Here is a 13,705-nt window from a genome sequence, read left to right on the forward strand (position 1 = left end):
AGAAGGGTCTGAAGGTGAAGAGGGTAGAAGGGTCTGAAGGTGAGAGGGTAGAAAGGGTCTGAAGGTGGATGAGGGTTAGAAGGGTCTCTGAGGGAGAGGGGTAGAAGGGTCTTGAAGGTGAGAGGGTTAAGAAGGGTCGAGGGTGATGAGGGTAGGAAGGGTCCTGAGGGAAGAGGGTAGAAGGGTAGAAGGGTCAAGGAGAAGGGTCTGAGGGTAGAAGGGGTCCTGGGAGGTGGAGGGGTCTGAAGGTGAGAGGGTAAGAAGGGTAGAAGGTTTTCTGAGGTGGAGAGGGTAGAAGGGTCTGAAGGTGAGAGGGTAGAAGGGTCCTGAGGTTAGAAGGGTCTGAGGGTAGAAGGTCTGGAGGTGAGAGGGTCTGAAGGTGAGAGGGTAGGAAGGGGTCTGAGGGTGAGAGGGGTAGAGGGTCCTGGAAGGTGATGAGGGTAGAAGGGTCCTGAAGGTGAGGAGGGTAGAAGGGTCCTGAAGGTGAGAGGGTAGAAGGGGTCTGAATGGTGAGAGGGTAGAAGGGTCTGAAGGGAGAGGGTAGAAGGGTTCTGAGGGTAGAAGGGTCCTGAGGGTGAGAGGGTCTGAAGGTACCTCTCTCCAGACAGTACGATGTGAGGTCAGTCGATGTCTCCTCATCGTCGGAGGACAGCCCCTCTAGATGCTCTGCCCTTTTCCCGTTCTGCTCCCGCGCCTGCCGCCGCCGCGTTCTAGACACACCCACAAACAACGTCAGCCAATCACACAAGACTTTGTATTTATATTTGATTTAGAATAGTATAGTTACTATTATAAAAACTAAAAAATAGTTTTTTATCTTTATTATGGTAAAGGAAACCGAGCAGCACATTTTCCCATAACAAACAAGTCATCCAGACAATTAACTTTTATAAAAACTGTGAATATCTTTCCATAATTGTTTTACATGTAGACAATGCCAAAATAGATGTAAAACTTGTTTCTGGATGCTCAACACAAAAATGACAATCAAAGTTAATGAATGGGCAGGGTAATACTTATGGATCATTCTGAAAAAATACCTTTGACCTTGTTAACAAGCAGGTATATATGTGGTAATAACCAGACACCCCCCCCCAGGGAGAACTCTCTAGGAGGGCAGGGTAATACTTATGGATCATTCTGAAAAAATACCTTTGACCTTGTTAACAAGCAGGTATATATGTGGTAATAACCAGACACCCCCCCCCCAGGGAGAACTCTCTAGGAGGGCAGGGTAATACTTATGGATCATTCTGAAAAAATACCTTTGACCTTGTTAACAAGCAGGTATATATGTGGTAATAACCAGACACCCCCCCCAGGGAGAACTCTCTAGGAGGGCAGGGTAATACTTATGGATCATTCTGAAAAAGACCTTTGACCTGGTTAACAAGCAGGTATATATACCTGGTTAACAAGCAGGTATATATGTGGTAATAACCAGACCCCCCCCCCCAACAGATATTAGTGAACAATGTTTTCCAGTACATTGTGACATAAGGATTGGATACAATCTCCCTTTGAAATAAAGCAGGTATCTGTTGTTCTGAGGGAACAAGGAGAAACATAGTTTCCATAACATAATTGTGTTGATATATTATCGACCAGGTTAAGAATACTTGTCTGGGAAAAGCAGATCATTTTGCAGGAATATATATATCAATGTTTTAGTTACAAAGTAACAAAATTGAAGTCACCAAAACGGAAGGAAATAACGAGGGATGAAATTTCAAATTGAAGTTGGATTCTTAAAAAAAAAAAAAATGTTTAGCCCAATTTATCTTAAAAGCATTATTCAAAGTAGGAAAATCTAAAAAACTAATTGAGACCACCATACGTGTTCATAACGACCGATTTCCTAATTTAAAGTGTACGATTTTTCCAGATGAAGTTGAAAAGCATCTGGTCAACCACTTTACCTATTTTGTTATCAAGATGTAGGGCGCCGGGCCGCGTGTAGGCGCACCGGGCCGCGTGTAGGGGCACCGGGCCGCGTGTAGGGGCACCGGGCCGCGTGTAGGGGCACCGGGCCGCGTGTAGGGGCACCGGGCCGCGTGTAGGGGCACCGGGCCGCGTGTAGGGGCACCGGGCCGCGTGTAGGGGCACAGGGCCGCGTGTAGGGGCACCGGGCCGCGTGTAGGGGCACCGGGCCGCATAAGTAAGTCTGGAGATACCTTCAGCATTTAGAAAGCAATACTCAACTTTTCAAGGATAAATCCCTCTGCAACCAAATGGTTCAACTTCTTTTTGGTTTGACATTGTTGTAGTGATAAAACCCATTTGGGTCATTCAGAACTGCTATCGATAATGTAGTGACCTCCTCTCTTTCAGTGATGGACGCCTACCAGCTATCGACTTTCACCAATCCAGCTCTTTCACATCAGCGCAGATAAAGGAGACAGAGAGGAGACAGAGGCGCTTCAGACTATTGGGACACACCCCAAGGGGACAAGACTATGGCAGGGAGGGGTTGTATAATGAGACACACCCCAAGGGGACAAGACTATGGTAGGGGGAGTTGAATAATGAGACACACCCCAAGGGGACAAGACTATGGGAGGGGGAGTTGTATAATGAGACTCACCCCAAGGGGACAAGACTATGGGAGGGGGAGTTGAATAATGAGACTCACCCCAAGGGGACAAGACTATGGGAGGGGGAGTTGTATAATGAGACTCACCCCAAGGGGACAAGACTATGGGAGGGGGAGTTGTATAATGAGACTCACCCCAAGGGGACAAGACTATGGCAGGGAGGGGTTGTATAATGAGACACACCCCAAGGGGACAAGACTATGGCAGGGAGGGGTTGTATAATGAGACACACCCCAAGGGGACAAGACTATGGCAGGGAGGGGTTGTATAATGAGACACACCCCAAGGGGACAAGACTATGGCAGGGAGGGGTTGTATAATGAGACACACCCCAAGGGGACAAGACTATGGTAGGGGGAGTTGAATAATGAGACACACCCCAAGGGGACAAGACTATGGTAGGGAGTTGTATAATGAGACACACCCCAAGGGGACAAGACTATGGTAGGGGGGGTTTGTATAGTGAGACACACCCCAAGGGGACAAGACTATGGGAGGGGGAGTTGTATAATGAGACTCACCCCAAGGGGACAAGACTATGGGAGGGGGAGTTGTATAATGAGACTCACCCCAAGGGGACAAGACTATGGGAGGGGGGGGTTGTATAATGAGACACACCCCAAGGGGACAAGACTATGGTAGGGGGGGTTGTATAGTGAGACACACCCCAAGGGGACAAGACTATGGGAGGGGGAGTTGTATAATGAGACTCACCCCAAGGGGACAAGACTATGGGAGGGGGAGTTGTATAATGAGACTCACCCCAAGGGGACAAGACTATGGGAGGGGGGGGTTGTATAATGAGACACACCCCAAGGGGACAAGACTATGGTAGGGGGGGGGGGGGGGGTTGTATAATGAGACACACCCCAAGGGGACAAGACTATGGTAGGGGGGGGGGGTTGTATAATGAGACACACCCCAAGGGGACAAGACTATGGGAGGGGGAGTTGTATAATGAGACACACCCCAAGGGGACAAGACTATGGTAGGGGGGGGGGGTTTGTATAGTGAGACACACCCCAAGGGGACAAGACTATGGGAGGGGGAGTTGTATAATGAGACTCACCCCAAGGGGACAAGACTATGGGAGGGGGAGTTGTATAATGAGACTCACCCCAAGGGGACAAGACTATGGGAGGGGGGGGTTGTATAATGAGACACACCCCAAGGGGACAAGACTATGGTAGGGGGGGGGGGGGGGTTGTATAATGAGACACACCCCAAGGGGACAAGACTATGGTAGGGGGGGGGGGGGTTGTATAATGAGACACACCCCAAGGGGACAAGACTATGGGAGGGGGAGTTGTATAATGAGACACACCCCAAGGGGACAAGACTATGGTAGGGGGAGTTGTATAATGAGACACACCCCAAGGGGACAAGACTATGGTAGGGGGGGGGGGTTGTATAATGAGACACACCCCAAGGGGACAAGACTATGGTAGGGGGGGGGGGTTGTATAATGAGACACACCCCAAGGGGACAAGACTATGGGAGGGGGAGTTGTATAATGAGACTCACCCCAAGGGGACAAGACTATGGGAGGGGGGGGGTTGTATAATGAGACACACCCCAAGGGGACAAGACTATGGTAGGGGGGGGGGGGTTGTATAATGAGACACACCCCAAGGGGACAAGACTATGGGAGGGGGAGTTGTATAATGAGACTCACCCCAAGGGGACAAGACTATGGGAGGGGGGGTTGTATAATGAGACACCCCAAGGGGACAGGACTATGGGAGGGGGAGTTGTATAATGAGACACACCCCAAGGGGACAAGACTATGGTAGGGGGGGGGGGGGGGTTGTATAATGAGACACACCCCAAGGGGACAAGACTATGGTAGGACGGGGGGGGGGGGGTTGTATAATGAGACACACCCCAAGGGGACAAGACTATGGTAGGGAGTTGTATAATGAGACACACCCCAAGGGGACAAGACTATGGTAGGGGGGGTTGTATAATGAGACACCCCAAGGGGACAAGACTATGGGAGGGGGAGTTGTATAATGAGACACACCCCAAGGGGACAAGACTATGGTAGGGAGTTATATAATGAGACACCCCCCAAAGGGACAAGACTATGGTAGGGGGGGGGGTTGTATAATGAGACACACCCCAAAGGGACAAGACTATGGGAGGGGGGGGGGGGTTGTATTCACAGCATATTTGATATGATGAGTACATTCAACATGTGATAACTACAATTTAACACTAGAGGACAGTATAGTTTAACTTCTTGGAAACTGTGTTTTTCTGGATCAAACGCGCCAAATAAATTGACATTTTGGAGATATATGGACGGAATTAATCAAACAAAAAGGACCATTTGTGATGTTTCAGGGACATATTGGATTCAACAGAAAATGTAAGACATTAATTGTTTTATGTTTTATTTCTGCGTTTTTTACACCTGCAGGGTTGAATGTTCTCTCTTTGTTTACGGAGGTGCTGTCCTCAGATAGCAGCACCGTTTGCTTCCCCCCTGAAAAGCCTTTTTGAAATCTGACATATTGGCTGGATTCACAACAAGTGTATCTTTAATTTTCTATCTTACATGTGATTTAATGAAAGTTTTATAGTACTTTATAATAGGGTGCCATAGGGCTCTGGTCTAAAGTAGTGCACTATATAGGGAATAGGGTTCTATAGGTGTTCTGGTCTAAAGTAGTGCTCTATATAGGGAATAGGGTGCCATAGGGCTCTGGTCTAAAGTAGTGCTCTATATAGGGAATAGGGTGCCATAGGGCTCTGGTCTAAAGTAGTGCTCTATATAGGGAACAGGGTTCCATAGGGCTCTGGTCTAAAGTAGTGCCCTATATAGGGAATAGGGTGCCATAGGGCTCTGGTCTAAAGTAGTGCACTATATAGGGAATAGGGTTCTATAGGGCTCTGGTCTAAAGTAGTGCTCTATATAGGGAATAGGGTGCCATAGGGCTCTGGTCTAAAGTAGTGCACTATATAGGGAATAGGGTGCCATAGGGCTCTGGTCTAAAGTAGTGCACTATATAGGGAATAGGGTGCCATAGGGCTCTGGTCTAAAGTAGTGTACTATATAGGGAATAGGGTTCCATAGGGCTCTGGTCTAAAGTAGTGCCCTATATAGGGAATAGGTTGCCATAGGGCTCTGGTCTAAAGTAGTGCACTATATAGGGAATAGGGTGCCATAGGGCTCTGGTCTAAAGTAGTGCACTATATAGGGAATAGGGTGGCATAGGGCTCTGGTCTAAAGTAGTGTACTATATAGGGTGCCATAGGGCTCTGGTCTAAAGTAGTGCACTATATAGGGAATAGGGTGCCATAGGGCTCTGGTCTAAAGTAGTGCCCTATATAGGGAATAGGGTTCCATAGGGCTCTGGTCTAAAGTAGTGTACTATATAGGGAATAGGGTGCCATAGGGCTCTGGTCTAAAGTAGTGCTCTATATAGGGAATAGGGTGCCATAGGGCTCTGGTCTAAAGTAGTGTACTATATAGGGAATAGGGTGCAATAGGGCTCTCGTCTAAAGTAGTGTACTATATAGGGAATAGGGTGCCATAGGGCTCTGGTCTAAAGTAGTGTACTATATAGGGAATAGGGTGCCATAGGGCTCTGGTCTAAAGTAGTGCACTATATAGGGAATAGGGTGCCATAGGGCTCTGGTCTAAAGTAGTGTACTATATAGGGTGCCATAGGGCTCTGGTCTAAAGTAGTGCACTATATAGGGAATAGGGTGCCATAGGGCTCTGGTCTAAAGTAGTGTACTATATAGGGAATAGGGTTCCATAGGGCTCTGGTCTAAAGTAGTGCCCTATATAGGGAATAGGGTGCCATAGGGCTCTGGTCTAAAGTAGTGCCCTATATAGGGAATAGGGTGCCATAGGGCTCTGGTCTAAAGTAGTACACTATATATAGGGAATAGGGTGCCATAGGGCTCTGGTCTAATGTAGTGCACTATATAGGGACTAGTGTGCCATTTGGGATTAGAACGTCAGCTAAGGGTAGTACCCTCGTGTCTCCCGCTCTGCAATCATCCCATCTGGAGTTCTCCTGATAGAAAGCCCTCCCCTCAACATAGTTATTTATTGCCATACCTCCTCACGCCATTTGCACACACTGTATATAGACTTTCTTTTGTTCTACTGTGTTATGTATGTTTGTTTATTCCATGTGTAACTCTGTGTTGTTGTTTGTGTCGAACTGCTTTGCTTTATCTTGGCCAGGTCGCAATTGTAAATCAGAACTTGTTCTCAACTAGCCTACCTGGTTAAATAAAGGTGTTCTCAACTGGCCTACCTGGTTAAATAAAGGTGTTCTCAACTGGCCTACCTGGTTAAATAAAGGTGTTCTCAACTGGCCTACCCGGTTAAATAAAGGTGTTCTCAACTAGCCTACCTGGTTAAATAAAGGTGTTCTCAACTAGCCTACCTGGTTAAATAAAGGTGTTCTCAACTGGCCTACCTGGTTAAATAAAGGTGAAATAAATAAATAAAACAAACATTTAAAGTGACTGAATATTCCTATTTAACGTAGCATCGTACCGTCTGGCTTCCCGTTCAGCGATCCTTCTCTGTCTGGCGTGCTCCTGATAGACTGTCCTGTCTCTCCCAAACGAGTCAACAGACATGAGGTTAGGAGCCATCACGGCCTTACCTGGAAGAGACAGGTGAAAGGTTAGAGACCTGAGGACGGGACAGAGATCCCCCCCACCCCCACCTGGCTCAATTCTAGACTACGCCCCCACCTGGCTCAATTCTAGACTACGCCCCCACCTGGCTCAATTCTAGACTACGCCCCCACCTGGCTCAAATCTAGACTACGCCCCCACCTGGCTCAAATCTAGACTACGCCCCCACCTGGCTCAATTCTAGACTACGCCCCCACCTGGCTCAATTCTAGACTACGCCCCCACCTGGCTCAATTCTAGACTACGCCCCCACCTGGCTCAATTCTAGACTACGCCCCCACCTGGCTCAATTCTAGACTACGCCCCCACCTGGCTCAATTCTAGACTACGCCCCCACCTGGCTCAATTCTAGACTACGCCCCCACCTGGCTCAATTCTAGACTACGCCCCCACCTGGCTCAATTCTAGACTACGCCCCCACCTGGCTCAATTCTAGACTACGCCCCCACCTGCTCAATTCTAGACTACGCCCCCACCTGGCTCAATTCTAGACTACGCCCCCACCTGGCTCAATTCTAGACTACGCCCCCACCTGGCTCAAATCTAGACTACGCCCCCACCTGGCTCAAATCTAGACTACGCCCCCACCTGGCTCAAATCTAGACTACGCCCCCACCTGGCTCAAATCTAGACTACGCCCCCACCTGGCTCAATTCTAGACTACGCCCCCACCTGGCTCAATTCTAGACTACGCCCCCACCTGGCTCAAATCTAGACTACGCCCCCACCTGGCTCAATTCTAGACTACGCCCCCACCTGGCTCAATTCTGAGCTACGCCCCCACCTGGCTCAATTCTAGACTACGCCCCAACCTGGCACAATTCTAGACTACGCCCCCACCTGGCTCAATTCTAGACTACGCCCCCACCTGGCTCAATTCTAGACTACGCCCCCACCTGGCTCAATTCTAGACTACGCCCCCACCTGGCTCAATTCTAGACTACGCCCCCACCTGGCTCAATTCTAGACTACGCCCCCACCTGGCTCAATTCTAGACTACGCCCCCACCTAGACTACGCCCCCACCTCCACCTGGCTCAAATCTAGACTACGTCCCCCACCCCCACCTGGCTCAAATCTAGACTACGTCCCCCACCCCCACCTGGCTCAAATCTAGACTACGCCCCCCACCCCCACCTGGCTCAATTATAGACTACGCCCCCATCTGGCTCAAATCTAGACTACGCCTCCACCTGGCTCAAATCTAGACTACGCCCCCACCTGGCTCAAATCTAGACTACGCCCCCACCTGGCTCAAATTTATACTACACCCCCCAAATGGCGCAATTCTAGACTACGCCCTCCACCCCCACCTGGCGCAATTCTAGACTACGCCCTCCACCCCCACCTGGCTCAAATCTAGACTACGCCCCCACCTGGCTCAAATTCTAGACTACGCCCCCACCTGGCTCAAATCTAGACTACACCTCCACCTGGCTCAATTCTAGACTACGCCCCCACCTGGCTCAAATCTAGACTACGCCCCCCACCTGGCTCAAATTTATACTACACCCCCCAAATGGCGCAATTCTAGACTACGCCCTCCACCCCCACCTGGCTCAAATCTAGACTACTCCCTCCACCGGCTCAAATCTAGACTACGCCCCCACCTGGCTCAAATCTAGACTACGCCCCCACCTCCACCTGGCTCAAATCTAGACTACGTCCCCACCCCCACCTGGCTCAAATCTAGACTACGCCCCCACCTGGCTCAAATCTAGACTACACCTCCACCCGGCTCAAATATAGACTACGCCCCCACCCGGCTCAAATCTAGACTACACCTCCACCCAGCTCAAATTCTAGACTACGCCCCCACCTGGCTCAAATTCTAGACTACACCCCCACCTGGCTCAATTCTAGACTACGCCCTCCACCTGGCTCAATTCTAGACTACGCCCTCCACCTGGCTCAATTCTAGACTACGCCCTCCACCTGGCTCAATTCTAGACTACGCGCTCCACCTGGCTCAATTCTAGACTACGCCCTCCACCTGGCTCAATTCTAGACTACGCCCTCCACCTGGCTCAATTCTAGACTACGCCCTCCACCTGGCTCAATTCTAGACTACGCCCTCCACCTGGCTCAAATATAGACTACGCCCTCCACCTGGCTCAATTCTAGACTACGCCCTCCACCTGGCTCAAATCTAGACTACGCCCTCCACCTGGCTCAAATCTAGACTACGCCCTCCACCTGGCTCAATTCTAGACTACTCCCCCACCCGGCTCAAATTCTAGACACCTCTAAGCCTACAAATCATTTACCTGACTGAACTAGCCAACACACAATTTGTACTGACTAAATAAATATGATATACATTTTTCATGAAAAAGCCATTTCTGCATTTGACACCAGGATCAGATATAGTGCTTTATTTATAAATGCGAGTTATAATAATTATCAGCTGAACTGATGAATCTAAACCCCTTCACTGTCCTGGTCTACTGTCCCAGTCTACTGTCCTAATGCAGAAACATTCACTGTCCTGGTCAACTGTCCTGGTCTACTGTCCTAATGCAGAAACATTCACTGTCCTGGTTTACTGTCCTGGTCTAGTGTCCTGGTCTAGTGTCCTGGTCTACTGTCCTGGTCTACTGTCCTAATGCAGAAAGATTCACTGTCCTGGTCTACTGTCATAATGCAGAAACATTCACCGTCCTGGTCTACTGTCCTGGTCTACTGTCCCGGTCTACTGTCCCGGTCTACTGTCCCGGTCTACTGTCCCGGTCTACTGTCCCGGTCTACTGTCATAATGCAGAAACATTCACTGTCCTGGTCTACTGTCCTGGTCTAGTGTCCTGGTCTAGTGTCCTGGTCTACTGTCCTGGTCTACTGTCCTGGTCTACTGTCCTGGTCTACTGTCCTGGTCTACTGTCCTAATGCAGAAAGATTCACTGTCCTGGTCTACTGTCATAATGCAGAAACATTCACCGTCCTGGTCTACTGTCCTGGTCTACTGTCCTGGTCTACTGTCCCGGTCTACTGTCCCGGTCTACTGTCCCGGTCTACTGTCATAATGCAGAAACATTCACTGTCCTGGTCTACTGTCCCGGTCTACTGTCCTGGTCTACTGTCCCGGTCTACTGTCCTGGTCTACTGTCCCGGTCTACTGTCCCGGTCTACTGTCCTAATGCAGAAACATTCACTGTCCTGGTCTACTGTCATAATGCAGAAACATTCACTGTCCCAGTCTACTGTCCCGGTCTACTCTCCCGGTCTACTGTCCCGGTCTACTGTCCTAATGCAGAAACATTCACTGTCCTGGTCTACTGTCCTAATGCAGAAACATTCACTGTCCTGGTCTACTGTCCTGGTCAACTGTCCTAATGCAGAAACATTCACTATCCTGGTCTACTGTCCTGGTCTACTGTCCTGGTCTACTGTCCTAACGCAGAAACATTCACTGTCCTGGTTTACTGTCCTGGTCTACTGTCCTGGTCTACTGTCCTGGTCTACTGTCCTAATGCAGAAACATTCACTGTCCTGGTCTACTGTCCTAATGCAGAAACATTCACTGTCCTGGTTTACTGTCCTGGTCTAGTGTCCTGGTCTACTGTCCTGGTCTACTGTCCTAATGCAGAAACATTCACTGTCCTGGTTTACTGTCCTGGTCTACTGTCCTGGTCTACTGTCCTGGTCTACTGTCCTGGTCTACTGTCCTAATGCAGAAAGATTCACTGTCCTGGTCTACTGTCCTGGTCTACTGTCAAAATGCAGAAACATTCACTGTCCTGGTCTACTGTCCCGGTCTACTGTCCCGGTCTACTGTCATAATGCAGAAACAATCACTGTCCCGGTCTACTGTCCCGGTCTACTGTCCCGGTCTACTGTCCCGGTCTACTGTCCCGGTCTACTGTCCCGGTCTACTGTCCTAATGCAGAAACATTCACTGTCCTGGTCTACTGTCATAATGCAGAAACATTCACTGTCCCAGTCTACTCTCCCGGTCTACTGTCCCGGTCTACTGTCCTAATGCAGAAACATTCACTGTCCTGGTCTACTGTCCTAATGCAGAAACATTCACTGTCCTGGTCTACTGTCCTGGTCAACTGTCCTAATGCAGAAACATTCACTATCCTGGTCTACTGTCCTGGTCTACTGTCCTGGTCTACTGTCCTAATGCAGAAACATTCACTGTCCTGGTTTACTGTCCTGGTCTACTGTCCTGGTCTACTGTCCTGGTCTACTGTCCTGGTCTACTGTCCTAATGCATTAACATTCACTGTCCTGGTCTACTGTCCTAATGCAGAAACATTCACTGTCCTGGTCTACTGTCCTGGTCAACTGTCCTAATGCAGAAACATTCACTATCCTGGTCTACTGTCCTGGTCTACTGTCCTGGTCTACTGTCCTAATGCAGAAACATTCACTGTCCTGGTTTACTGTCCTGGTCTACTGTCCTGGTCTACTGTCCTGGTCTACTGTCCTGGTCTACTGTCCTAATGCATTAACATTCACTGTCCTGGTCTACTGTCCTAATGCAGAAACATTCACTGTCCTGGTTTACTGTCCTGGTCTAGTGTCCTGGTCTACTGTCCTGGTCTACTGTCCTAATGCAGAAACATTCACTGTCCTGGTTTACTGTCCTGGTCTACTGTCCTAATGCAGAAAGATTCACTGTCCTGGTCTACTGTCCTGGTCTACTGTCAAAATGCAGAAACATTCACTGTCCTGGTCTACTGTCCCGGTCTACTGTCCCGGTCTACTGTCCTGGTCTACTGTCATAATGCAGAAACATTCACTGTCCCGGTCTACTGTCCCGGTCTACTGTCCCGGTCTACTGTCCCGGTCTACTGTCCTAATGCAGAAACATTCACTGTCCTGGTCTACTGTCATAATGCAGAAACATTCACTGTCCCAGTCTACTGTCCCGGTCTACTGTCCCGGTCTACTGTCCTAATGCAGAAACATTCACTGTCCTGGTCTACTGTCCTAATGCAGAAACATTCACTGTCCTGGTCTATTGTCCTGGTCTACTGTTCTAATGCAGAAACATTCACTGTCCTGGTCTACTGTCCTCGTCTACTGTCACAATGCAGAAACATTCACTGTCCTGGTCTACTGTCCAGGTCTACTGTCCTAATGCAGAAACATTCACTGTCCTGGTCTACTGTCCTAATGCAGAAACATTCACTGTCCTGGTCTACTGTCATAATGCAGAAACATTCACTGTCCTGGTCTACTGTCCTGGTCTACTGTCCCGGTCTACTGTCCCGGTCTACTGTCATAATGCAGAAACATTCACTGTCCTGGTCTACTGTCCCGGTCTACTGTCCTAATGCAGAAACATTCACTGTCCTGGTCTACTGTCCTGGTCTACTGTCCCGGTCTACTGTCCCGGTCTACTGTCATAATGCAGAAACATTCACTGTCCTGGTCTACTGTCCTTGTCTACTGTCCTGGTCTACTGTCATAATGCAGAAACATTCACTGTCCCGGTCTACTGTCCTGGTTTACTGTCCTGGTTTACTGTCCTGGTCTACTGTCCTAATGCAGAAACAATCACTGTCCTGGTCTACTGTCCCAGTCTACTGTCCCGGTCTACTGTCCTAATGCAGAAACATTCACTGTCCTGGTCTACTGTCATAATGCATTAACATTCACTGTCCCGGTCTACTGTCCCGGTCTACTGTCCTAATGCAGAAACATTCACCGTCCTGGTCTACTGTCCTGGTCTAATGTTCTAATGCAGAAACATTCACCGTCCTGGTCTACTGTCCTGGTCTACTGTCATAATGCAGAAACATTCACTGTCCTGGTCTACTGTCCTGGTCTACTGTCCTAATGCAGAAACATTCACTGTCCTGGTCTACTGTCCTGGTCTACTGTCACAATGCAGAAACATTCACTGTCCTGGTCTACTGTCCCGGTCTACTGTCTCGGTCTACTGTCCTAATGCTGAAACATTCACTGTCCTGGTCTACTGTCTTGGTCTACTGTCCTAATGCAGAAACATTCACTGTCCTGGTCTACTGTCCTGGTCTACTGTCACAATGCAGAAACATTCACTGTCCCTGTCTACTGTCCTACTGCAGAAACATTCACTGTCCTGGTCTACTGTCCTGGTCTACTGTCATAATGCAGAAACATTCACTGTCCTGGTCTACCGTCCTGGTCTACTGTCCCGGTCTACTGTCCTAATGCAGAAACATTCACTGTCCTGGTCTACTGTCCTGGTCTACTGTCCTAATGCAGAAACATTCACTGTCCTGGTCTACTGTCCTGGTCTACTGTCACAATGCAGAAACATTCACTGTCCTGGTCTACTGTCCTACTGCAGAAACATTCACTGTCCTGGTCTACTGTCCGGGTCTACTGTCCTAATGCAGAAACATTCACCGTCCTGGTCTACCGTCCTAATGCAGAAACAATCACTGTCCCGGTCTGCTGTCCTAATGCAGAAACATTCACTGTCCTGGTCTACTGTCCTGGTCTACTGTC

General features: G+C 49.1%; 1 protein-coding gene and 1 long non-coding RNA gene across 2 annotated transcripts in view; both read right to left on the reverse strand.

Annotated features, from left to right (window-relative positions):
* paxbp1 (PAX3 and PAX7 binding protein 1) overlaps positions 1 to 13,705 on the reverse strand; it is a gene marked incomplete in the record, with an annotated part of 74,920 nt that overhangs the window by 31,672 nt on the left and 29,543 nt on the right. The window contains 2 exon segments of the mRNA XM_031808988.1: positions 595 to 710; positions 7,117 to 7,228. Of these exon segments, the coding sequence (XP_031664848.1) occupies positions 595 to 710; positions 7,117 to 7,228 (228 nt within the window).
* On the reverse strand, positions 7,893 to 9,943 carry LOC116358247 (uncharacterized). The gene is made up of 2 exons (XR_004206132.1): positions 8,695 to 9,943; positions 7,893 to 8,270 (listed from the first exon to the last, which is right to left on the reverse strand). It is a non-coding gene; the product is annotated as an uncharacterized LOC116358247 (long non-coding RNA).

The sequence above is a fragment of the Oncorhynchus kisutch genome, linkage group LG29 (genome assembly GCF_002021735.2).
Source record: "Oncorhynchus kisutch isolate 150728-3 linkage group LG29, Okis_V2, whole genome shotgun sequence".
In the NCBI taxonomy this organism is placed as follows: Eukaryota; Metazoa; Chordata; class Actinopteri; order Salmoniformes; family Salmonidae; genus Oncorhynchus; species Oncorhynchus kisutch.